This window comes from Corvus cornix, chromosome 4 (assembly GCF_000738735.6).
Source record: "Corvus cornix cornix isolate S_Up_H32 chromosome 4, ASM73873v5, whole genome shotgun sequence".
In the NCBI taxonomy this organism is placed as follows: Eukaryota; Metazoa; Chordata; class Aves; order Passeriformes; family Corvidae; genus Corvus; species Corvus cornix.
In genome coordinates this window covers 7787454-7814255 of record NC_046334.1, presented here as the reverse complement: position 1 = coordinate 7814255, position 26802 = coordinate 7787454, and the positions used below count along the sequence as shown (strand labels likewise).

Genomic DNA, 26802 nt, shown 5'->3' with positions numbered 1-26802 from the left:
TATCATGTAGCTGTAAGGCTTTGTTACACAATACATTGCTCTCCAGTGTTAGTGCAAATCAAAGATGAGTTATCCAAAATATGCTACTAGGTTGAGCATCAGATGAACTTTAATCTTTGAAGTGCATGTATTTGAAAGCATTCTCTTCTCTCAAATGTTTGACTTAACTGTTTTTTTCCATATTGTATAACATAGATTAGTATTTCAGTATATATTCACCTATTGTCTAAGTCTCTCTTCAGCAGGAATGGTAAACATTGAACCCCGTTTGCAATTTTTGATATCTTCTGCTTGCCTAAAGTGGTTAACATCCAGAGAACACTTTATTCAGTGCTGATGCAGTGAACAAGAAAGCTTTAGCACAGCATCTTTCATCTTGACTCAGCAAAATTTCCAGCAGTTGCATTTATACAGTTTTTTGACAGGATGCTTCCTAAGTGAAGTGTTTGCCTTCTGGAAAACTACACCCACAGAGATTTGATTTTTTTTTATGTCTGTCAATATCATGAACTTTATTAACAAATTCAAATTCAAAAACAATTTCAGTTCAAGAAATCTGTCCAAGTTAGTTCTTGCTTATTTCTTACATATGAGGATATCTACAAAAACACAGATGCTCAACAATGGATTGTAATGGCTGCGTATATTTGTTTATATATATATATGTATCCATTTCTTAGAGACAAAAGAAAATGAAGGAGCTCTTTAAGAAGAATTTGATCTCTGATGTAGGGATCAGAGCAAAGGATTTAAGTCACAGTTTCAGAATTTGTCATAGCACAATATTATAATAAAGTCCTACTGGCTGCCTTTTACATGACTGCAAATAGAATAGAATAAACAACCTTCTATCCTTTATAGACATCTGATGCCAATTTTTTGCAATCAAATTGCAATAACTAAATGTGTATCAAAGATTCTTATTTTGGCCCCTACACCTTTGTACAGGTTTTAATCCACAAGTCCAAATGCCGTAAAACTCAAGACTTGAACATGGAACAGTGGCAGGAGATGATCGGCTTTCTCCAGGTAAGACATACAAATATTTAACAGCCTTGCAAAATTGCAATTGCAATTTATCAGCCTAGGAAGACTATCTATTTTTCCACCCTTTACCCTGAGGAATGATATTACCTTAAAAAAGAATGAAAAAAACCCCTTTCTATAAACAGGTAACATTTTGGAAGTAAAAAAATGAGTAGTATGCTTGCTTGTGGGTGTAACACATGAAAAAGGGGCTGAATTTAATTCTTGAATGCAAAACTCCATTCTACACTAAGGAACAAGTCTAGTTTTGTAGTACCCTACATGTGGTTCTACCCTTCTGTTTACATTTACTGATGGGAGCTGTAAGAAAAATCCCATGGCAACCTCCCAGAATTTGAACTATAGTTACACACACACACACACACGCACACACACACACTCATAGGTATCTCCCCTACTACTGTACAGAGGCTATAATGAAGGAATCTTTACGAATTGTATTTATCTGTGTATTTTCATCTCACCTAATCTGGCAACAACACTAAGGAAAAATCACTACACCTTGCTCCAGTAATTTAAGAATATGTCCATGGAAATACCTTCCCTCAATAGGTATGTTAGCAAAAACTCGCTTTAAAAATTTGGAATTTTATTTCAAGTAGTGAAATGTTTTAGTATTTCTAAGTTTTGGAAGAATCCATCCAGAAGAAACTGAAGTCTGATTTTGAAGAATTTGAATAGGCAAGCTGCTTAGAAATCCATTGCTAAATATCTCAATCAGGAATTGGGAAAAAAAAAAAGATTCCCTGATTCCATATTGTTATCTTTTATAAGACACTGTCTTCTCTGCTTGAACACTAATTTGCTCCAAAGACAGTTCTTCTCACAGGCAGCTTGTTCTATTATGCTCGTAAATTGTAAATTTAAACATTAAATATTGCTTCAAAGAACTAATTGAAGGATAGAACATTCTTATCCCTACAGCTGTGTACAGATTAACTCCTGCAAAGCTTATCATGCCCCACTAGGAACACTGCAGAACAACAGGACTGAGAGCCTTCTCTGTGCTTTTCCTCTGAGGCAAGTTTAAGTACACATATATCATCCCTTACAGGTGTTTCTGGAACTGTCCTTGAAAACCTTTAATGAAGGAGATTTCAAAATCTTCCTTATCTCAGTTTTATGGGTATCAATCTTTCCCTTTAATATCCAACCTAAATACTTCCTGATTACTTCAGTCCACTGTTGGGTCCAATATGCAAATGAGAGTCCTTTGACATTTGCATCACATGTGCTCAGAGGAAGAGGCAAACACACAAGGTGATGTTTGAAGGCATTTACACACCTGTCCGTGCAGACAGGCACCCAGTAGCACGACGGAACACATGGGAGATGCTGAACAGGGCAATTTCAATGGCAGGTGGCCAGATGCCCACTAAAACAAAGAAACAGGACAATTTGAGCCTCTGTACTGCCCAATTTGCCCTTCTCTTGGGACAGCAGCTGTGTACTGGGTTTTAATGTGTCCCAAAGCTCGTGCCAGCATATGTTAGCATAACAAAATTCACAGTGAGCAAGGGAAATCAGCAAAAGCTACAGCTTTATCTCAAGAGCTCAGGCTGTAGTACTTCAAATCTTCCTTTCACTTGACAGTTCTGCATCCTGCCATGACTCCCTCTAGGACTCTCCCAGTGAACTCAGAAGGATTTCTGTACATATATGGACCAATGCCAATGGTATTTAACATTTAATAAAAATAAAAAAAGATGAAAAATCTGTATGTATATCACACTTGATGGAAAGAGTTCAGTTTTGGAAATGAATGACAGGACATGATATAGTTAATAATTTTTTCAGAAAAAAATGGCATGCAAAATGTAAAGGGAGCTTCATTAAATAGAAACACTTTGGCTGTTCATTAAATAGAAAATGAAACCATTTCCTTTTCCTCACAAAGACCGAAAACAACCATAATTTGCAATATATGTCTATATTGAAAAGTTACTTAGAAACAAATTAAAAACAGGTTTAAGAATGGCAAGGACTTTCTTGCTTTAAAAGCAGAAATAAGAATCTAATAATCTCCTTTAGATGAAATATTTGTCACAAATTCCATTACTTCACAAAATAAATGAAGCCTGTGGGCAACTAAAAGGTTTGCTACCTACAGCAGGAGGAACATTTCACCATTGTGTTTGCTCAAATCAATAGCTATTGAAGTTGTTTGGGGGATTTTTGGATTGGGTTTTGTGCAACATACATTTTTAAAAAGATCTCATAAACCAATTTGTCGTTATAGAAATGTGCTAGATGTGCACATTAAAGTGGTTTAATGAGCATATTTTTTTTGTTTGGAATATTAAATTAACAATTTCAGGGCCTAGTCTACTACGTTTAAAAGAACCTGTGGAATTTGATCAGGAATGTTGGATTCCCTGTATATATTTGGATCTACAGCAGGATGGTTTTCATACAAGTGATTTATATACTCCTATCTGACAGGACCTGTCATTATAGAGAACAAAAAAACCCAGAACCAACAAACAAAAAGAAGAAACACAAACTCTATTATGACATAGCAGTGGCTTCTCAGACATTCATCCCATGGTGGGGATAACAGAATTCCTATATAACGGCATGATCCAAATTCCACTGCAATCAATGAGACATTTTCTCTTGTTTTACTTAATACTGAATCACCAGTAGGAATTGGTTTAAATTTGGCTAGGCATTGGCTGATAACAAGGTGTGCTCTCATTAGTTCTCATTGTTTGATGTATTAAGGTACAGTGGGGGAAAAAATCACAGCACAAAAAAAAAAGAAAAAAAATTTTACTAGATTTTTACATTTAGTAAATGGTACTTAAACTCCATGGACATGAAAGTAGTTTTAAACTTTACCTTCGAAATTTTACTTTTTTCAATATTTCATAGAAAAGAAGTGCTCTAAGATACTGTTCCAGACCACAGAATTATTACAGAACATAAAGATTATATGCAAGGGCTTAATCCTTTTCCCAACAAAGATGGTGGCCAACACCATTTTAACTCCAATGGGAGAGGGGTCAGCTGAGAATGTGCCATGTTCCTAATCAGAAATCTCCTTTGTGTAAAAGAGTCTGGCATATACTTTGCCTTTGTAATTTGAATTCTATCAACAACTATTCCTAGCCACAAGAGAAATATTTTTAGGCAATATATTTGTATAGTTTCACAAAACTATGTCAAAGAGAGATGTGTGGGTGTTTGTGTGTGTGTGTATGTATGTATGTATACATATTTATGAGCTTGGGATGATTTTCTTAAAATACTTAACTTCACTTACATTATATCTTACATTGCAAAATGTACAGACACCCAGTGTTCTTTTTAACAACATATACAGGTGAATTTATAGAGCCTTATAAAAGATTTCGTGATTCCAAATTAAAAACCATAGAAACATAATCAAAATAATGGAGAGTGATTTATACCTCTGATAGTACATAACGCTCATTCGGGTAATATTGACAGCTGCATCTTTGGCATTGAAAATTCCTTACAACTTTTTAGACAAAATGTTGTTGCTTACAGCTTTTTTTTTTTTTTTTAAACAAGAAAAACAGGATTGACCAAAATACGAATTTTGGGGAAGTACTATTAAAGGTTTATTTTATTTTTGTTTTTAGCAAGGATAGCTTAGGAACCCTGAATCATCTTCTCACTTTAGTGTATGGTGTAGACTGTATGAATCCATTTAGAAATCAACTAAGTTGTACCACGTTTTTCGGAAAATTATATATAATATAATATATATATATTTTATATTTATTTAGAAGCTTTGAAATAGTACAGTAAACACTTTGCAACACGGTGTATAAACTACAGAAATGTCTTTGATAATTTTGTGGGTCTTCAGATTAACAACATTTTTATGACCCACAGGTGAAAAGAACATGATCACAATCTCTCTTGTAAAGTTGGAATAGTTTGGGAAACACTTGATCACACAAAAATAATATAAAACAGTCAAGTTTAAAACAGTGATATTGCATTTATAATGCACATCTCTTTTATCTGTACGATTGGCTTTTTGTGGTGAATATAAACATCTAAAGGGCTCAGTGACATTTTGGAGAGAGAAAGATATATAGTGCTGTAAACAGGCACACACTGATCAGAGAGGCAAGGTCAGTTGCCTCTGAAGTTTCTACAGTTCTACACATTTCAACTCATTTCTCAGGCCTGCTGAGAGCAATTAGGTCCTATTGTTGGCCAGGATGTCTCCAACAGCACACAAATCCTTCAGTTACACAGAACTGGATGGCCAAGATAATGAAGTTGAAAGTTGATGCTTTTTGTTGGTCGACTTTCTTTTGTGCAAATCATGCTGCTTCAGGTAAGTCCTGTAGAAGTGACTAGCATATCCTTTTCCGTGCTGCAGGAAAGAAAGAAAGACACTTCTGAGAGGAACAAAAAAGAAAAATCAGTCTCCAACAGTTCTTAGGTTTAGGATTTCTTAGAGGGTAGAGAAACAATCAAAACTTGTCACAAACTGTTGCTGAAAATTCCCTTTATAGCAAACAGTTTAATGTTGATTCACTTTTCAGAGAAAGCCTCTTTTTGAGGCTTGATACCCTGAATACCAAATTTCATAGGCTGTTTTATTATTCTGTCTAACATGCCATGGCAGATATTCCAATGTGCCTGTACAGAATCAGCATAAGGCAAATATTCAGACTTACAGGTTAAGTATTACTGGAATTTCACAGCCTAATTTTTCCCTAGTTCATCTCGTTATTTGAAGCAGGATCTAGAATTTCCCCAAAGATTCAGAAGCTGGTTTTCCTTCTCTTTCAAAGTGAACCATTATCCTCATTACCAAATGACCCTTTAGTCTAGTTTGACAGATGAAAAAATGGTGCATTAGTGCTACAATTCAAATTTCAGCATTTACTGTTAGGCTGAAAATTAACTCATGTTACACGGATGAAGAAGGTCAATGCATTAGCAAAGCCATATCCTAATCTACCAGCTGCAGTAGCTATATTTCCCCAAGACACTGGCTACTTTAACTGTAATTGGGAGCAAAAGTAACAAATGATTTGTACTATCATTCAGGAAGACCCCAGGTTAAATTCTGATCTCAGCCACACATTAGAACAACGAACTAACTCTCTTGCTCAAGTATTATAATTAGCATCAGCACCATTATTACCTGGTAAAGCTTGTAGTGATAAAATCAGGTGTTACCTTAGCTCCAAATCAACTAAATCCCTACCTGAAATTCAGTCTGCTTCTCTGCATGAAGTTTTACAACTGAAACAAAAATCTTAACTTTTGAATGAATCTTTGAATCAAGCCATCCATGTACAGGTTGATGCTTGCATGTTGACACATGAACACATCCAGTCTCCGTTCCATTTAACATAAATATACACATTATCCATACTTATTTCATAGATATATTCACTAGTAAAGGTATGAAATCTAGCTACTGTATCACTGGGAAGTTAAGATTCCTTACAGGAAAATGTTACCGTGACTGTTGTAGGTTTGTCTAAGCTAGCCAGTCTTGCTACAGGATGCACACAGGAAAATGTGAAAAACATGTCTGTATAAGCTATCTGTTCAACATACAGAAAACTGACAGATGTGTTGTTAAAATTAAACCATCTAAAAGATGATGTTTTCAGTGTTTTCAATTCTGTAGCAAATTAGTAGCAGAATTAGAATTTTTAAAAGCTTCTGCAAAATGTTTTTTAAACATTGGGTTTAAGATTAATGAGATCAGAACCTTCATGATGTTTTGATGCAGTACATGATCATATTAATCGAGTTTCTAGATATCTTTTAAAGTATCTTTCTTAATATTACAAGAAACAATCATTCCAATAATAGTAGTAACGATAACAAGACTTATATTGGACCTTTAAAACTTTTTTCCCAAAGCTCAGTAATAATTTCAGTTCTCTTGTAAATATTTAAGCATAGTCATCTAGATTGGTGCCTGCCTCTGAGGAACTCATGCTGCACTACAGACACAGTAGGACTTTGCTGGGAGAAAGATAAACAGAGATGCAGCTGGGGCGATCCCTGCTTTTATGCAGCACCACTGCCCCACTCCTGTCTGACACAGTGCCTTGGGGCTGTTGATGTTGATTTACCATCTTTCAGGTAAAACAGAGATTGAGTTACTGGTTGTGTCTGGCATCTTGACATGTAAATTGATGCATTTTCAAATTTTTAATCTTCAGCGTTAATATGCTTATATTACAAAACAGTCAGGCCCTTTTATAGCCATAACTAAATATTATGCATTAGGTTGCAGAATTACTGCAACTCTCCCCACCTACAAAAATTTTTGTCCCAAATCTTAAAATATCCTCTGCCAACACATAAAAAAGCATTGGATTTTAAAGGCAACTTTCATCTTCCGTGTTTGTTTGGCTTTTTTCTGGTTTTGCACAGAAACTTATGTGCAAGCAAATCTCTCCATGTCTATACCAATTTCCGTCTTTTTACAGATGGGGAATATAAACCAGAGAGGTTAAATGGAAAGGAGGATGGACTCAACTTAAAAAAGAGAGCAACAGAAGTTCTGACATCTGCTTTGAGTTCTGTGTGTGTGCATGCATGTGTGTTCATAAATAAACTTTTAAATAAGAAACAGTAAGCCTCTCTGTATCACAATTTCTCCATCTGTAAAATGGGAATAATATTGCTTACCTATCTCCTAGAGGTGCAGGAAGGTTTAAATCACTATTCTTTATAATCCACTTTGAGATCCAGAGATGGCAAGTGCTATAGAAATGGAAGTATCAGAGTCAGTGTAAGAGCTGGAACAAGAACACCATCATTTCTGGTGCCTAATATCTCCACTGAGATCACAGCTCTCTCTTTCATCCCTATTTTATCACCTGTTTCAAACTCTCAAACTAGTATGCAGGGAAGCTTCATGGCTGTGTGAGTATGGGTAGTCAAAAAAAGGCTTTATTAATAAGCAATTTCATAATTCTGACAATGTAATTATACTAATTGTACATATATTCTAATATTATTTGAGGTGAACAAGATGATTAAAGATTGGCACGCATTGCAATTAAAATTCTTAGGGTACAGGATTTATGGTGTACTGACTATTGATCCTTCCCTAAACAACGAAGATTTTGAGTGTTACAGTAAGAGCACTTAATGCATAAAATTTATATGGAATAAAATACAATAAAATACAATAACAATAAAATAAAATAAGACCTGGCAAAAATATATTAAGATTCATTTGTTGCTCAATACACCCTAACAAGCCTCCCATCCACAGCAAGCTAGTTTTGTGTAGACTGATAAGAGAAGACATAAAAAGACATTAGTGGTAGTTGAACAGAAAAAGAAATTAAAAACACTATCATAAGAAACAGGAAAGAGAGAGTAAATTATGCAGTGATAATTCCTAGCTCATGGATCAGAAACGAACTGAAAATACTGTAAAGTTCTTGTTTCTTTAATAAATCTTCCTTTCACCCTGTTGCAAACCATCCTGTTGCATCCAAACTTGGTGTTGGATTACTACTTTATGAGTACAGGTAGGAGTATCTCCTCTTTTGGCAAAGCCTAGAAGGGATTGTCTGTGCTTGGAACACCTTCAAACTCTCACAATCAAATTTTGTTCCAGCTTAGCAGTGGTAGCTAATCTAACAGGGACAGAGGAAGGGCCCAGTGCTTCCCTCCACAGCTGGCAACACAAGCAGAAAAAGAAAACACATGCTATACGTTTTATAACTATTGTCACTTTCCCTCTGGACTGTATTTAATAGCTCCATAAACACCTGCAGCATTACTTCTGGTCTTTACACAACTGCTGAGTCCCCCCAGAAGTGCCAACAGCCTAAAGATCCAAAGGAACTGCTAGATGATAAAATTTCCAAAGAGTATCAAATACCAGGCATGCTGTTGCTGTTGCAGATATACTCCTGATCCCCCTCCACTTAGGAGAAAGATGACCTAAACGCTTTTCTTTTAAACCAAAAAACTTATGCAACAGGAGAACAGGGGTAAAGCCAGTATGTAAACTCTTATCTTGTTTCAGACCTAGGTTCTTTAAGTTCAGACAATATCCAAGCAATATTTGCCTTCACATAGGCTTTCACATATGGGCTTTTATGCAAGCACTCCACTCACTGTCTTCTCTTGCGGGTCCCCTGTACAGACTGCATGCCTCACCATGCCACCCAGATGGAGCATTCACCACAGAGCACAGCAAATGATGAAGGAACAGAGGAGGCTGTGACTTCCTGCATTTCACTCAGAAACAGCCCCGCTATTCTGGCCTCACTTGCAGTGAACAATAATTTTAAAAGGAGTTAATTACCTCATATGCATTACGGCAAGGTTGGTTTTAAATTTACATTGTTAATTTTGACTGTCCTTATATTTTGATGGTCTGCCTTACAGTCTACATGTTAACTTTAGTAGATGAAACATGGCTCTTCACTGTGTCCCAGTAGCTTCACCAGAGCCAGTAGTGGATAATGCTAGTGACCAACCAACCAGGCTGCAAATTCAGCACCCCTGCTCCAACTCAGCCCAAGCAAATAGAGACAGAGACCTAAGCAGTGGTAGAATATATTCTGTATGAAATAACCTGGCTGTTCCACTTAACTTGGAGCTCAAGTTCAGATTATCAGCAACTATATTTTTTTGGAAAGAGGTCAACAAGTGAACGGGAGCTCCCTCACCCTTCGTAGTGGTGCATCCAGGTAAAGGGTGAGACACACGGCTGGGGCTGGGGCTGGGGGATGTAGGATGGGGATTACTCTGCTGCCACCCATGTTCTGTGGATAAAAAAGCATTCCAGTCACTGCAGGTGTCAATTCAGTATACTTTGCAATCCATAAAGTCTTTTTTTTTCTTTTAAAAATGATCTATTACTTACAGAAGTTTGCTAAAGCATTGCTAATAATCTTTTATGAATATTCCATTAATGGCATAATAAAAAGAGAGTGTCTTATCCAGTCCAATAAACTTTGGAACACAAACATAAAAATAGCACTTTACTCATATATCTTTTCCTCATGAGTTAGTTTAAGGGGAACATTTTTTCTTTTCTTTCAAGGCTTTAGTGAAGAGATTTTGTTCTTCAAGTCTATACATTCAGTAGAGAACTCTTGGATAAAACACCCTGCAGTCCAGATGCCCATGTTTCATTTTACACAATTAACGTGGGTTTTTAACTCTGCATTATATCAGATAGTTGGGGGAAAAGAAAAAAAAAAAAAAAGGAAGATGGAGCATACTTACTTTTGTAATTGAAAATATTGATAAATAATGAAATAAGATAGACTCTCCTCTAATGTCAGTGAGTCTGTTGGCTTTGGTGATCACTGTTTGTGTGCTTTAGGAGTGTGTCTGAAGAATCCTGAGGGCCACTTAAAGCTGTTAGGTGAGAATGAGACCATATTCTGCCTGTTGAATTCTGGCTTGTGACACAACAGGGAAGGCAGGAGAAGCTCATGCATGTGAACCTGTCAGTTGCCCCAGGGTAGAATTTGCCCCTAATAATGATATGGCATTCAGTATGGCTGAAATGTTCCTTCTGCCATCTGCAAAACCCAAGATAAAAATATTGTTTCTAAAATAAACCAACAGCATTTGGACTGATGGGTACAATTACCCAGATTTCATGTGAGACAAGAAAATCAATTGTGAGCACCAGGTCTTCAGGCTATGAATAAATTAAGAGTAGGCCAAAATGCAAAAGTTTGTATTGCTGTGCTGAAACTTTTCTGGAAACAGGCTTGATTTTAGCTAAATAAATAATCTCCACAAACCATTAAAATCTTTCCTTCCTTTGAGAGTATATCTTTACTTTTGGAACAAACATGATTATGCAAAAAAACCCTGTCTTTTATATAAAGAAAACTATATAACCACATATATTGTGCTTTTCTTCCTCCTTTCATTAAGTGCATACATTTCCATGTCTATATTCATTTAAATCAGTTCAAGAAAGAAGGATTCCCGACCATGCCAAAATTTGACAGTGCTGGATACTGCACTGACCATAATGCAGTAAACCTGACAAGCACTGTTACCTACTCCAGGAAAAAGGGGCAAGTGGTTTATCCTTTGCACTTAAGTACAAAACTGCCACTTTTCAAATGTGAACATCATGTTCTAGACCAACAAAAGATTATCATTATTTTTTGAAAAAAAGTATTGACCAAATTGCTGACTTACACATATTGCCACTTCTTTTAGCTTTTTTTTTGAGATTGGAAAATACATACTTAAAAGGTATTTAGGTATTTTTGATGTTTAGAACATGCAACTGTTTTCATACGGCAAGTGAGATGCCTGATACAAATGCTGACACATCATGACAGCCACTGAAATAATGTTTCTCTGGTACTATTGGGAGCTCTGAGATTTATATGCCACCTGGACTTAGCTAATCCTCTAGAAAACAAAAAAACAAAAAAACAAAAAAAAAAAGCTTTTCAGTTCTTAAGAACAACTACCCAAGTCCCAGTTCATTTAAGCAGTGACCTTAATCAACATGTGCTTTACATCAAGCACATGACTAAGAAGGATTGTCTTTTGAATCAAGCCCTGGATTTTGTCATCAATGTTCTGTTGCTCACAAGATACTTTTATGTGCATTTGATTTTCTGTTCTAAATGCAGAGAATTTTCTTTTCCACTCCCAGCAACAGCCCAGCAGCATAGCAGATGTCAGATTTGATTTATCTCTCGTTCTGATTATTTACTACCGAAACAATGCTTTTTAGTTACTACAACTCAGCACAGAAAGTACTAGGCTATATTCTATAATGTACTGTAAAATACTAAAAGACCATTTTTCCACAAGTTGCAATGGGAATAAAGCTTCTTTGTCTTTCTGTACTATTATAACCATATTATCTACCTGAAAACACTAAAGATAATACATGACATCACTATTAAAGTCACAGAACCATGGAATATTTAATTTTGCAAGAGTTCTTATAATTATGTACTGGGTTGACCTAATAAAAAACTCCCAAATTACTCCTGATGTATGTCAAAACTTACAGCACAGAGCATATTCCCCAAGAATATTTCCAAATTCTCCATCAACAACTTATTTTAATTACATACATGATCTAGTGCCAAATTCACATTTTTTACAATTCACTATAAGCTAATGATTTTGGTATTATCCTTAGTAAAACCAATATTTTATTCCTTTCTTTATTATTTTATAAAAATTGCTTGTGTGTTTATATGCAACAGTAATTTCTTCTCCTCAATCTTCTTTTCTTTTTAGTCTATTTGTTTTTGTTCTTTTTTTTTTTTAATTCACCATCTTTATTGCATTCTTACAAAATCTGCAGTACACATTTCTTTAAGCTGACAAGCCTGAAAATGAACATTTCAGTTTGAGGGTTAACCAATGCAGAATACACTAAAGGCCAGCTACAGTGCGACTTAAAATTTTCAGTGCCCTGGGGAGAAGAGGAGGGATATGAACCATTCCTCCTAAATTGCTCATAAGTGCCTCAGTTCCCTATAGATTCAAGGGAGAAGCAGACATGTAGATCACCATTTGGTGGCCTTCAGATGTGTCTAAATTATTCATGCAGGATTTGGCCTGAAATAATTAAATTTACTTGTTCTTACATGAGGTAACATGCATTACAGTGTTGCATCAGCATCACACTAAATTCCTATCCAATTTATCTTTGCCATGATGTTTTTTCCAACATTCCTCTCTCCTAGCAGGGATTAGCTGGCATTAGGACCTGACAGATATGTTCCCACTCTTTTTCTGAATGTTTTATTTTCTGCTTCTAAAGCACACTGCTTGTCATGAGCAGCACACACTGATTTTAGGGAGGCTTTCCCAGTTTAGCAAGATAACAGGCGTTAAGTGTATCAAAGGCTTCTCACGAGACTTTTAAAACTTCTCTTTTTCAAAAATGCATATTGGCTTGTTTCTATCCATAAATGAAGCTTGTCCATCACCATTCTTTGTCACTTAAGACTACCAGAATGGAACGATTTATATCCACATTATTAAAATTTCTCAGCCATATCAAGCAATATACAGGGGCACAGCATGAGAACATATTCAATCTGCTTTCAGGAGTGGCACCACGCCCCAGACTTGTTAGGGAAAAAAGCTGGTTGACACAGGCTAAAGGCAGGCCAGAGAGTGTGAGAGTACAGACCATGACATTCCAGTGGTGGAAAGGATTCCATTTAGTTCATTAGAGTACCTTATAAAGAATAGTGGGAGCACAAAGCACACAGTCCTTTTATCTCAAGTAGAGCAGAAAAAAAGTTATTACTGCATCTCCTTTGTAAGGTAGAACTTTTTCAGATCTCAGTATCAATATGCACAGCTGTGTGCAGCTCCATTCAATTGTCATCTAAATTCCAATTGAGCATAGATGGATGTTAAATTAAAGCCCAAACAGTCAACTAAAAAAGTCACAAAGTGACAGAATTTTACTCTGACAAAAGATGAATTCACAATATCAGCATCTATAAAATTCCTTATGAATAAAGAAAGGTTGCGTTCAAGCAGTTTCATAATGGATCTTTTTCCAGGGCTGAATGCAGCCGAGATGCTGAAGGTGAAAAGATAAAGTCAGAAGACTCAGCTCACTTGCAAAAACAGGAGTCTGTCATTCCTGTACTTCTTAGGGGAATCTACTCTGCATCCTTTATTTTTCCTTTCTAATCCACATTACTTCTGATGACCTGTAAAAATTCCATGTAAAATAACACCATTTACACATATAAAATAGGTTCATAGGTATGCAAGAAATGCAGATTTACTCTTGCAACTCATACAAGCATGAGATTTTCAGGCAGAATTTAGGAACCAAGTTCTGAAAATTTGCTTCTCTGTGTCCCCTGTATTTTTTGTTAGGTATTGAAGTTAAAAATTATATTTTAATTGTACCTCCTACTTCCTCTCCAAAAAGGTACCCAATACCTAATTTTTCACTTTTCTGACCTCGCCATACTGTATTTCTAAAACAAACATATTCACAGCTACTTCCCAGCAGCAGTAATCACACCACTAGCTCGGAAATGTGGATTCTCAGTGGTTAATGCACACAAATAAAGCTGTTTACAGGCTTGCCAGATAAACAGCAACACCAATCCCTACAGCGTGCTTGTCCAAACATGATAAACTGATGCACTTCCCTCTCTTACTGGCTATTTGTTGCATTCTTTAAATGGCTCTCCCTATTTTTCCTACTTAGGTCAAGGCAAGAAAAAGTAAGAAAAAGGAAAGGAAACTCTCTAAAATTAAAGCAGTGGAAATAACTGTGGAAAATCACAGTTATTGTGTACAGCAAAAGATCCAAAGCAAGTATAATTGCCTCTCCTCTGCAGGCCAAGGAGTTCCTTGGGCAGAGGCACGCAGAGAGGAAAGGACTTCGCTGTGCACGGACCCAAGAGCAGGCACACATTCAATTCTCCAGCTCCTGACTGTGACAATAAGGAGGCTTGTACATTGAAGAACACCATTTATTTATAATGAATAGAATTTGCCTATCAAAAATAAATAACTTTAGTGCCTTTGAAAATTTTAACTGCAAACATCTCCATGCTTCCCAGAGAGACTCATGACCCTAAGTGGCTAAATTACCTCTGTCATAGGATTTAAATTTATAGGACAAGACGTGTTTTGGAATTTTAAACCAGCGTAGCACAGTAATTTTAAAAATTACTGTGAAGTTTCAAGCAATCTTTCTGCTGGGTTTTTCGGTCTTCTTCGTACTCCACTGGTAGGAACACAGAAAACGGTGTCCCATAATTTAAAAAGAAAAATCTCCACAGATGGTATATGCACAGCACACATAAGCACTCTCAAAATTGACCTAAATGAATAAATATAGCACCAGCCTGAGCTTGCTAAGATACACAGGACTTCTATGCATTCCAGTCAGAACTGGCAAATACAGACTTTTACAGCTATTAGAGGAAAAGAAGTAGTTGAAATACCTATTCTTAAGACTGACTTAAAGTATCATTTTCTTTCAAATAAAAATTACTAATTTTTTTTAACTTTTTCAATTATTTTCTTGCACTGTAGCTGGGAACAGCTCTAGAGTCATCTAAGATAGAAGATATTATGTAAACCTAAAGACGGGCACAATTTTTAATCAGTATTTTGTACAGTCCTGGGTACTGTTAATTCTGCCCAAGACTGCAGTTACAGAAACAGATTGAAGCAAATAGTATTTAAGAGCTATCACCTGTGCTTTAAAACTAAAAGAAGAATGCTTATTTCCCTTTCTTATATTCACTACTTCCATAAAAATTGATTAAAATAATGTAATGTATAGGTTTTGTTGGGCTAAAGCCCAGTTATCTTTGCATATTTATAAATTCCTTTCTAATTTGGCTTTTACATTTCCTTTCTATTGCTGCAATAATGCCCTGTAAGTGTTCTTCCCCTTGAGCAGAAGCTGGAAGAAAAATACATTCCCAAGAAGAATACATTCCCAAGAAGAATGCAAACCAGTCGTGAATGTAAGATAAAAGTACCTTTCAGAAGTTGTGCAATAAACACTGAACAGTTGAATCATAAGAAGTGGTTTATTCAAGATCATGAAGAACCTACTATTATGCATAAAAATACATCACAGTCTTGCTCTCCCTCAGTTGTATTTTAATTAGCACACATTTAAGTTTTATTTCAGGTGTAGGAGGTTTATTGTAAGATTTATTTACCTAACAGAGATGATGTATCTGAAGTGGCAAATGAGGTATAAGCAAAAAAATCTCAGCATTTCAAATACAGCAAAAAAGGGAATGTTCTACTAGACTTAATAGAAAATAAAAGGTTTCCCATTAGGTTTCTTAGCATTATTGGATGATGGCCTTTCAACTCATTCTCCATTTCTGCTAAGAAATTTCGCATGTGCAAAGTAATTCTCATCTGTGCAGAAATCAGAGCTGTATCCTGTCCTAGGGATAAATCCCTGAATGTAAGTCAGGAGTTTCTCTGTGGCAGGATATCCACATAGTTTAACATTCTTTCTGAGCACAAAACTGTACTACTGACAAAGGAACAACTCTTTGAGTGTGCACATATAACTTGTTTATTCATGCCAATAAACATTTTGTTTCAGTATAAATTTTTTAAATCCAGCATTACAATGTTTTCTTCTTAGACCAAGAACTGTAATATGTACATGCAATTTATTGGTGCTAATTTCTTTGGTTTTACTTCTCTGCCTTTTCACTTCAAGTGAAAATTGAATTAAAAAATTGAATTAAATTGAATTAAAAAATATTAATGAAGAGATCGGACAGCTCACAAATTTATACCTGATTTGTATTAGAAATCACGTAGACTAATTTTAAAAGCAAAAATGCAGACAGGCCTCATTTTCAAAAATTATTCAAGTGTCCCATTCAAAATAGCCGTTATTGATGTTTACATAAATGGAATACTATTATGTCTATCACATCTGTGATAAAACTACCCAAATAATTTCCAGGAATGAGATGTAGTTAATCAAATAAAAAACTAAAGAAAGTTCTTCTTCTGTCATATTGAGTGTACCAAAGTGTAATTTCTTTCTCTTTTTTTTTTTTTGAAAGTTGTTTCAAGACAGTAAAGACTTCTTGCTAAAAACATCTTTTCAAATATTTATGTTAAACATCAGCAGAAAGTGTTGTGTTACAAATCCTGGCATACAGAATTGGGCCTTTATGATCCTAACTAGATCAAAATACACAATAAATATTTACATGCACTTTTTTTAATCCTTTGAAAAATAATCAAAGGATTGTGAGAGGCACTTCTTGTCCTGGTGTAAATACATGAACGTTGTTCTCCTCTAGGTCATTTATTCCAATCTAATTCAGGAAGATGGATAATGACTGTAAGTTAAACTGTGCTTTGCGTTAGCTCTGTGGTAGATTATTTAAAATTAATTAATGGTCCAATTCTGAAACATTCAACAGTGAAAAGGGTTTTGAAAACTTTTTAATTTCCTTTGTAAACCAACTCGACTTGGATAGATCAAATTGAGCAGGTGACAAATACTCTGTAGAACGAAACCATCAGATTTCATGTGTGCTTTCACAGAAACACAGGGACTTGTGCTCGGACCAAATTGTGCTCAGACCTCCACGGTACCTCTGCTGCAGAGCGAGTCAGTGGTGATCCAGCCAAAGAAGCACAGGCATGGAATGAGGCCAAACTTACATTTAATTTCTTTGGATGATACTAACAAGTCTCATCCAAATCCCCTGAATCTGCAACCCAGAACTATGTGCATCTATCAAAGGGATGATGTTTAGAACACACAAATCAAAATGTCCAGAGAAAGGGATTTTTTTCCCCTTTCCAATTCACCTTGCTTAGACACCAGCTCTTTGGGTAAGAGATCAGCTTTTTTATCCTCTATGTCCTACCTAACATGATAAAATCCTGATTCATACATAAAATATGTTGATGGTGTTGGCAATAATTGCCGTGATAATGATACCTTTTCATCAGTGAGGATGAAAATGCTTGAGCGTGTGTAGAAAAGGTTGCAGAGCTAACTAGGGGGCTACTTTAGAACACAGTTATTATTCCAGAATGTCTCCTTGTGTAAACACTGTTATTTCATGCAGGAAATTGTGCCCTTATGTAGTTTATTTTAATCTGCTTTCAAAGTAGATTAAGCATTGCCAAAGTAATTTTTTTAGAGCAAAATAAGCATTTCTACATAGAAAGTTAAGGTTTTATGGCAGTTTTGTATATTGAAAATATCCTAACCTTTTAATAGGAAGAAAAATTATTCTATCACTAATGTCAGTATGAAACTTCAGGAAAGTTCTAAAGCATTACAAAATTATTACCCATCTAAAATGAACCAAAATTATATTTTAAAAAATGAAAGCTATTTCTTATCAATTATAGGGCAAAATACTCCTGAGGCAAATTTAATGGTGCTGTTTCCACTGCTACCAACTCAGGACCTGGTTCAAAGTATTAGAAATAGAGCAGAATCAGATTGATCAGGTATTCATTGTGATGACAGTCTCTGTTATATATCCTACAGAATATGGTCCAACGGAGTTTGAATCTTGGATTAGGGGTTTTGGTAACTACAGTAATATTATTTATAAAAGTAATGGCTAATAAAACCAACATTGAATGAAAACTTAGCTAGAAATGGCTAGAATTAAAAACATAGGAATTCTCTAAAAGCTGCATTTTATTTTCCTCACCAGTGTTATTTCACTTATTTTATTGTCTCCAGGCAAGTTCAGAATCTCTTTCATGTTCTATGAACATTCAAGTCATTATGAAAATCTCTTAACTGTCTGCAGAAAGGCAGTGTTCAAACCACGTGGATGAATAAGAAGTAGTAAGTATTAGTTACACAGTAAGAAGAATATGTGAGTTGGGAGAATCCTGGAGTCACTCTATGAGAAACTTATTTTCAAAAATCCTACAGTTTACTGATCCCATCACAATTTTATAACTTGTACTCATATTAATTACATAAAACTTATATTAAAAAATATATTCTTCAAAATATATTAAATATATAGCAATCTACTTACAGTATATTTTGCTCAGAATAATACGTAGAATATGCATGTTTATGTGGAAATTGGTGTATGAGTAAGTCCAATGGCTTAGACCAGCAAGGTGAAAATTTGATGATGGAACAAAAAGAAACTGTCAGGTATGAGGATTTGTGTACTTTTCTACATTACAATTTGTAATATAGCTGCTGTTTTCACTTCTGCAAGCAATGATCTAAACCTCCAACCACAAAGAACCAAATACCCAAATGCCCACTATATTAAGCCTTCAGTTTCAATCATGCTGCACAAGTTCAACAGGTTACGGCAATTTTTGTCAAATTGGTATCATTTTATCAAATGTGCATGATCTGATCAGTTCATGATCCTGTTGCCCTTCAGTTGTTTTGCTGCCTTGCTGCTCTCCTGTCATTGAGCCCAGCAAACAAAAGCATGCAATTTACCTTCTCAGTTCTCATGCAGCCTCCTTCACTTCACACTCCTATAGCAGCCTGTCTACATTAATTAGTACTAAGCTTTTGATATGACTTTGCAGAGAGTTATTTTCAGTATTGTTGCTGTTATGCCATGTGTTTCTGTGGAATGAATAGACTGTCTGGAGGAACATAGTGACATGATCTGTGTAGGGGTTTTGTAGCACTTTTTTAGTGCATTTTCAATTCAATTCCTTTTTACAACCTGGTATTTTATTTCCTTCTTGCTGGCTTTGTACATTGTGGGAAACTTCTCAGGGAAATATTCCATGGTCTTTTTTTCTCAGAATGAATTCCAATTTCTCATGATAATATACATCACTTTCTTCATTTATCTTTTCTAAGGCTCTGCACTGAATGCACCCATTGGAACACAGTGCAGGAATCCCAGAGCAGACACACTCCCATGGCACCATGAAAGCTCCACGTAGAGCTACCAGTTATCCTTTGGAGCCACTGCCTAAGGGCACAGCTCCAGGGAGTGGGTTCCTCAGCTATCCCGGTGTGCTGACGTGGCTCTGCAGCTCTGCATTCCAGAGCCAGGTACCTTGGAAGCAGACGAGGTTTGCCCACGCTTCACCGCACATCAGGGGTATGTGCTACTCGAGACTCGAAGGACCCAAACCCCTTCATGTCATCTGCAAACATTTCCCCCTTTTTCTGGTCGCTGTTTCTAGAGAATTAATGGTTTTTTAACTCCATGGATTTCCGCATAGATGCTTGGGGAACTCTGCTTCTGCTGAAATGTTCCATTTATCCTTATGACTTTTTCCTCTTAGGCACAGAGTCTGGTAATGCTTTGCCCTATGACAACACTTGATTACTTTAGGAGCTTCTTCTACTACACAGAAGCTGTGCTAAAGGGTTTTTTTTGACAGTTCAAATACACTCTATTGATTAATTCTCACTCACTCTATCAAAATTCTAATAGATTGACAATCTTTCTGTATTACTTTCCTGGTCAGATGCCAGCTACCTTGTTCCTAAAACCCCTAAATCACAAATGTATGTCCTATGCTGAGGCTCCTCACTGATCTCTAATTTACAAGGTTTTCTAGTACATGTTTAAGTGATAAACACAATTTCTGACACTCTTTCGTTACCAGCTCTTGTTAGAAGCTGAAAATTAAAGAAACACATAATCCACGGACTCCTTTCAACAACAATTTTAAAACAACATCCTCTTACATTTCACATCCTCTTACATTTCTCACACAATTATTTAAAATGGTTACCCGGGATGGGTGCCTTCCTAGATACGCCTGTCTTTCTCTGTCCCTCCTCGGAAAAATACAAATGCAAAGAAACAGTTTAGAATCTCTGCCACATCCTTGTCCTCACTAACTGCAGCTCAAGACTCACTAATTCTCTCCCAGCTTACTACACCTGACATCTTAAAAGTTGTCTATATTGTTTGCATGCCTTTGGCTATTTACTCTAAGGCATCCCTCTTATGTTCGCTAATTACTACTCTAAAATTCACCTGCTAGAATTTATGAACTTTTCTGATCATTTGCTTTACAATCTTTCTTTTTTTTTAAGACACCTATTAAATTCAAACAGTTTTTGCATTCTGCAATACACTTTTTATTCTTTGCTATTCGTTTTTCATGTGGCCATTTTCATACACGCTTCAAATTTTTATACAATGTTTTTGCTTAATATGATGGTTCTGTTTCATACATTTTAATTACTTCTTTTAAAAAATCATTCTACTGACAAACTGATTTTGACATGGTCTTCCGTGTTAAGAAGTTGAATTTAATTTTATTTTTAATTGCAATTACCCACTGAATCAACTAAGGTTTCTTCCTAAATCAACTTCCTCTTATATATTTTTCTTGCCTTATTCATTTAATACATTATTAATAATAAATTATTTACTCATTTCTAGTGCTCACTTTGTTTTTGCTGTTCCTATTCTTTGCTATACAATTATAATGTAAAATACCAAAAAGAAAATACCAAATAAGGGAAAATAAACCAGAGGAGCATTACTCTTGTTTTGTAGAAATTTTAGCTTTGAGGTTCATGGAAGAAAAACAGAACTAAATCTGGATTTTCAAGAGTAGATTATATAATAACACTCATTTATATTGGTTACTTCTGATATATTACTTCCAATTGTTTATGCCCTTGTACCAGAAAAGTGTAAAATGTAGATCAATGTCTCTATGTAAAGACATTGTTCAACAAAACTACTTACACTTATGTAAAAAAAAAAATTAAAATTCCTAAACGATCAATAAAGTAAGTATGTATTACTATTTGAAATTAAACTCCCAGGCCTAGAACAAACCAGAACAGCACTATCGTTGAGGTGTCACCAGGTAACAATCATCATTGCAACATCCATACGGCACCAGAACTCCGTTGTGATTAGACCATCTAACGATGCTACCAAACTTGTTAAATTAAAGTTAATTTTTTAACTGAGGTGACAGTGATGAAATCAGTACTGCTAGATCATGGCTTAGTGCTAAACAATGTTTTGTAGAAATAAATGATGGAAGATCAGTTCAAGAAAGACTGAAAGTTGTTAGGCTGTACTGAAATTTCACACTGGTCTTTAGAATATTACTGGATGATTGACACATGACATTTTAGCCCACACAAAATAAGCTGATTGTCTCGGGACAGGTTTTGTAGGAATGGCTTTCACATATCAGAAGTGGTAGTCAAATCTAAAGTTGTGACTAAAGTGAATCTAAAGAGTTGAAGTGGTAAAAAGACCTTTCCTGAATGAATGAAAATACCAGCACACCCAGCTAAGAAGGGAGAACTGAGCTGTCTGTGCGGAGAATGATCTGTAGCAAAGATCTTCACATATCAGGACTGCCAGCACACCACCACTCAGAACAATTAAATGCTTTAGGAAAATAAATAAATGAATACCATTCAGAGAGATTTTTTTTTCTTTTACCCTCAATCTGCTGGCCTAAAAGACGTCTGTTGTTTTAAAAAAGGGTCGATATTGCAGTGTTAATGTCTTTGGATGATTTGGATCAGATAAACATCAAAAATTCTGGAAGTCAAGGAAATTACAGTCTCTAATAAAATACAGAACACAGCTAAATAGAATGAAAAGACGTATTAGATCAAAGTGCTACTCAAGGGTTCTACAGCTGGCTCAGACTCCAAAAGGAATTATGAAGGTCTCTCTGAGATCTATCACACCCTTTTATGCCACGTAACCAGTCAAAAGGTGACTAAAGAAGGAGGCAGGATTTTGGAACGAGACAGAAGGCACAGAGGAGCACTGACGAGTCAATACTATGTAGGCTGAAAGATGATCAGACTGCAGGCAAAAGGTTTTCTCTTCTTCCTTCCAAACTATGTAAATAGCTACTTCAAAATAATATAAATACTCTTCATTCACAAGATACTTCTCAATTATAAAAAGAAGCTCCTAGGACTGTTCTCTCAATTTAACTCTAGTTTTAGAAAACATTAGCCTGGCAACATCAATGTTTAAACCAGCTATCCAAGAAAATTTTGCAAATAAGCCAGCATCAGAAAACAAAATTGAGCAACTCCCCCACTAATATTAGCTGACACTTTTGTTGTTGACAATGATGTCACACTAAAAACAATGAAGATTTTGTCTTATTTAAAAAAGCACTGAACAATGCCTTCTTCACTGTTGCCTGAATCCAAGAGAAGCCATCTTTCTCCCCTGTTCCTAAAATTGTGCCTGTATGTTTCCTAGCATGAAAAGCAGAAAGAGCTAATTTTTATTCCCGCCAAGGGAACACTTCCACACAGCTTTTTGAATAGTACTTACTCAAATATGGTGGTTTGTAAGGCGCTCGTGTATTAGACAGCAGTCCATCGAACTCCTTCCTTTCCAGACTGTTGTGAAGGGCCTTCTCTTTGCCGAAGGTGGAGAAGGACCTTTCTGCCCCGGGCTGGGCTTCTGGTGTTTCAAACACTTCAGTGTCTGGAACGGAGTCCATGCCAGGTACGTGCAGATTGCTGCGGTAATCTGCAGCTTGGCGTCCATCGGATGGAACAAAGGAAGGCATCCAGCACCGATCTGAGTGGCCCAGTGCTTTACATTCCTCTGTGCAATTGGAGAAGAGATCCATGCCTGCAAGCATGAAAGAAAAAGAAACTACAGATATAAGCTTCAGCATCATGAACGGCTGCTGACAGATAAGAAAGATTATGCCAAGGAAAGAGAAGTGGAAAGAGAAATGCTGTAAGAACTTCATCCACTAGCTTCATCTCCTCAACAACAACACAACCAAAAATCTGGTTGTCCAGTCTTCAGAGGTGAAAGATGCCCTTTAAGTGCAACTAAATGCCAGAATGTCACACACACACAAAAATACCACAAGAAGAAGAGTATCGGTGGTTCTGTCTCACAAAATCTCTTGCAGATCTCACTGTTTAGAACCCATTCATACAAGGTTTGACTCTACTTGTAGATTGATGTCTGTGGTTCACTGGTTGAAAATCTTTGCTGAAGAACATGAAGGAATTGTTTCTACATAAATATATCTCTGACCAAAGAAATTAAATGTCTGGATTGAGGAATCACAGATTTCATTTACAAAATGAAACATTAGTGAGTCCTTTAAAGGAATTATCTGTGCATACATTAGTATACAGATGGAGCCCATTGATATTAAAAGGAGATGTTACAAAGTAGGAATTGAGTTTTCAAGTGATCAGGAGAGCTTATTTAATCAATTGTTACATCACTCTTTCGGAGACAGCTTTCATTGCTACTGCAGTAGTCCTTACTATCATCAAGTGATCCAAGAAACAGGACAGAACCCTACAATAAAATACTGCAATTAGCAGTACAAAGGCACCCATAGTCCAGTGTGATGTGGCTGTGGATGCTATGAAAAAATTGTTAAAGCTTCCCCTATATAAGCAAACAATTGTCTGTGCCAACACGAAACTGTTTGCTTACAAATCCTTTAATGCTACTGAGATCTCGAATGACAAGCCATGCTGCTTTTGACCACTTTCAGATCAGCCTTCCAAAGGAATATTTTCTGGCTCTGAGTCACTAAATCATTGGATTATACTTGTTTTGAGAAGAATGATGTATGAAATCACAGGGATAGAGTAAAATAAATACCAGCATCTCCAAATAGGTTTGTCCTGCTTTTGGGTGGGAGAGAGTTCATTTTCTTCCTAGTAGCTGGTACAGTGCTGTGTTTTGGATTTAATATGAGAATAACGTTGGTAACACATTAATGTTTTGGTAATTGCTCAGTAGTGCTTACGCTAAATGAGGGACATTTCAGTGTCCCATGCTCTGCCACTGAGGAAATGCACAAGAAGCTGCGAGGGAGCACGGCCAGGACAGCTGCTGTGAGCTGGCCAAAGGGCTATTCCATACCACAGAGCATCATAGCCACTATATAAACTGAAGAGCTAGCAGCGAGGGAGCAATCACTGCTCAGGGCTGGGCTGAGCATCGATCAGTGGCTGGTGAGCACGTGTAGTGTGCATCACTTCTCTGTCTTCAGTTTCATTCCTCTCTCTCCATTTTATTATTATTATTATTTCAATTATTAAACTATTCTTATCTCAGCCCACAAGTTTTACTTTTTTCTGATTCTCTTTCCCATCCCACTGGGCCTAGGGGAGTGAGCAAGCAACTGTGTGGGGGTTAGCTGCTGTTTGAGTTAAACCAATACAGTCTTCAACATCATACAGAAAAGCAGAACATTAAAAAAACCTCCTTTTCTTGTATTTATAAAGAGAACTGAGTGTCTTAGGTGTTATGTCAAAACTGAACTAAACCTGTTATAAACATTGCATTTACAAATATTTCATTAGAATTACAAAAAAAATGACACTACTCAGAAATAGGAAAAAAATTTTAAACAGCTATAATATAGGACAAGAGGACACAAGCTACGCCAGAGGAGTTATGGGTTGGACATTAGGAGGAATTTCTTCACAGAAAGGGTGATTGGGTATCAGAATGGGCTGCCCAGGGCGATGGTGGAGTCACTGTCCCTGGAGGTGCTTAAGGAAAGACTGCATGTGGCACTCAGTGCCATTGTCTGGTTGACAAGCTGGTGTTAAGGCATAGGTTGGACTCAGTGATTTCAAAGGTCTTTTCCAACCTAGTTAATTCTGTGGTTCTGTAATAAGATTCATGTAATGTAGCTCATTTACCAGCCAACATTGTAAAGAACTGGATTAGCTTGATCTCCAATGTGAGGATTAGTATTAAGAATTCTACCACAGTTTTGAACTATAATTTGAATTATATTAATAATATTTATGTAATATCTCACACTACAAAAAACAATCTCTTCGGAAAGGAACAATGATTATGAGCTATCAACAAGTTCCTGAGTAAGAAAGGCAGTCATTTAGACAAAAAAGAACCCATGAGGAAATGAAAAATAAAAAGCTTTTTATCTCAGATTAATCTCACTTTATAATGACTTTTTAATTTTAAATTAAGCAATATACAATGCCAGGTCCAGTTTTGATTAGAAGCTTGTCTTGGTAATTGGCATGCAGAAATCTGAAAATAAATTTCTGATCAGTGAACTGTTGAAGAATGCAAATGTGAACTGCAGATATGCTTAAGGAATCAGATGAAGATCATCAGGCAAGGAGAAAAGTAGTACAAATATAAATTCTGTAGTGGTAGTAGCTATCAAAGACTGAAAAGAAATATTTAGATGCAGGCTTCCCAAAAAGAAATTAGTATCTAACAATGCCTATAAAACTGTGTGTGTGTATCTTATGTATTGAAATGTCTGAAGAAAAATATCTTTATGCAAGAAAAGACACATTTTATGAATCTAACTTTTGCCTTTCTAAAGATTTAAGGGACAATAAACACGACATGGTTATTTCAATTTGCAGACTTCTTGGCAAAGCTATATGTAAAAAACAAATAGCCCTACATTTAATAGGAAAATGATTACAGTTCCACTTTGCTGATAGTGTATCAGTGACCATATTCATTCAACCTTTCCTGAAAGACAGTAGGAGAAAGAAAAACTTAATTGTAAATATTAAATTATATTCTTTAGTCTCTGGGGAGGGAGAGATTAGAAAAATATTGTTTTAAGTATATGTATTCAAATATATACCCTTTTTTTTCCTTCATGGATCTTTATTTCACTTGGAAAATTACCCTCCATTTTACTATTTTGTTCTCACATCAGCTGCTAAACTGCAAAATGTCTCTATCCAAATATTTTTTTTGTTCCCTTTTGAATACTGCTTGTCTACTGCAGTGCACTGAATAGTATTATATAACAGGTTATTATAAAAGAGATGTTATAGCCACTATAAATCAGTATTTTGAATAAACAAAGTAATGAATGTAGGGGATAAAAAATGTAAGCTTGTACTGCAAACTTTTTACCTCTTCGAGATAAGAGCTTGCAAAAAGAAAAAAAAAATTATATACATCAGAATTTAAATATACACTGCAGGAACGCATAGCTAAATGTAAATGTTTGTTTAGAATGGGAACAAAATGTTCGGAGAGGCAAGGGTTAGGAATTGTTCCAGTTTGAATCAGTCACGACAGTCCCTAAGAGTTTAACAGGTGCAGAACCAAGCCCTTGGGTTTAGTATTTTGACAGAAAAGAAATTCAAATTAGCAGCCTATTTTCAAAATCCCTGGGCAGCCATGCAATTTACACTGCCTGTAGTATGAATGCTGGCTATTCTTCCCCCACCTCTTTCCTGTGGGTCATAGCATAGAATTTTCTGGTTCTAATTGAAAAACATTTAACACGGGGCTGGGGATGGGTAAAAGCTATTTGCTGTTTTCCAAGAAGGAAGGACACATCACAGTAAAGAAGTAA

General features: G+C 36.0%; 1 protein-coding gene across 1 annotated transcript in view; it reads right to left on the bottom strand.

Annotated features, from left to right (window-relative positions):
• Positions 1-3537: 3537 nt before the first annotated feature.
• Positions 3538-26802, bottom strand: part of PCDH10 (protocadherin 10) — a 34645-nt gene continuing 11380 nt past the window's right edge. Inside the window, 4 exon segments of the mRNA XM_039550551.1 lie at positions 3538-5404; positions 7696-7770; positions 9702-9797; positions 22779-23084. Of these exon segments, the coding sequence (XP_039406485.1) occupies positions 7736-7770; positions 9702-9797; positions 22779-23084 (437 nt within the window). The 3' untranslated portion in view covers positions 3538-5404; positions 7696-7735.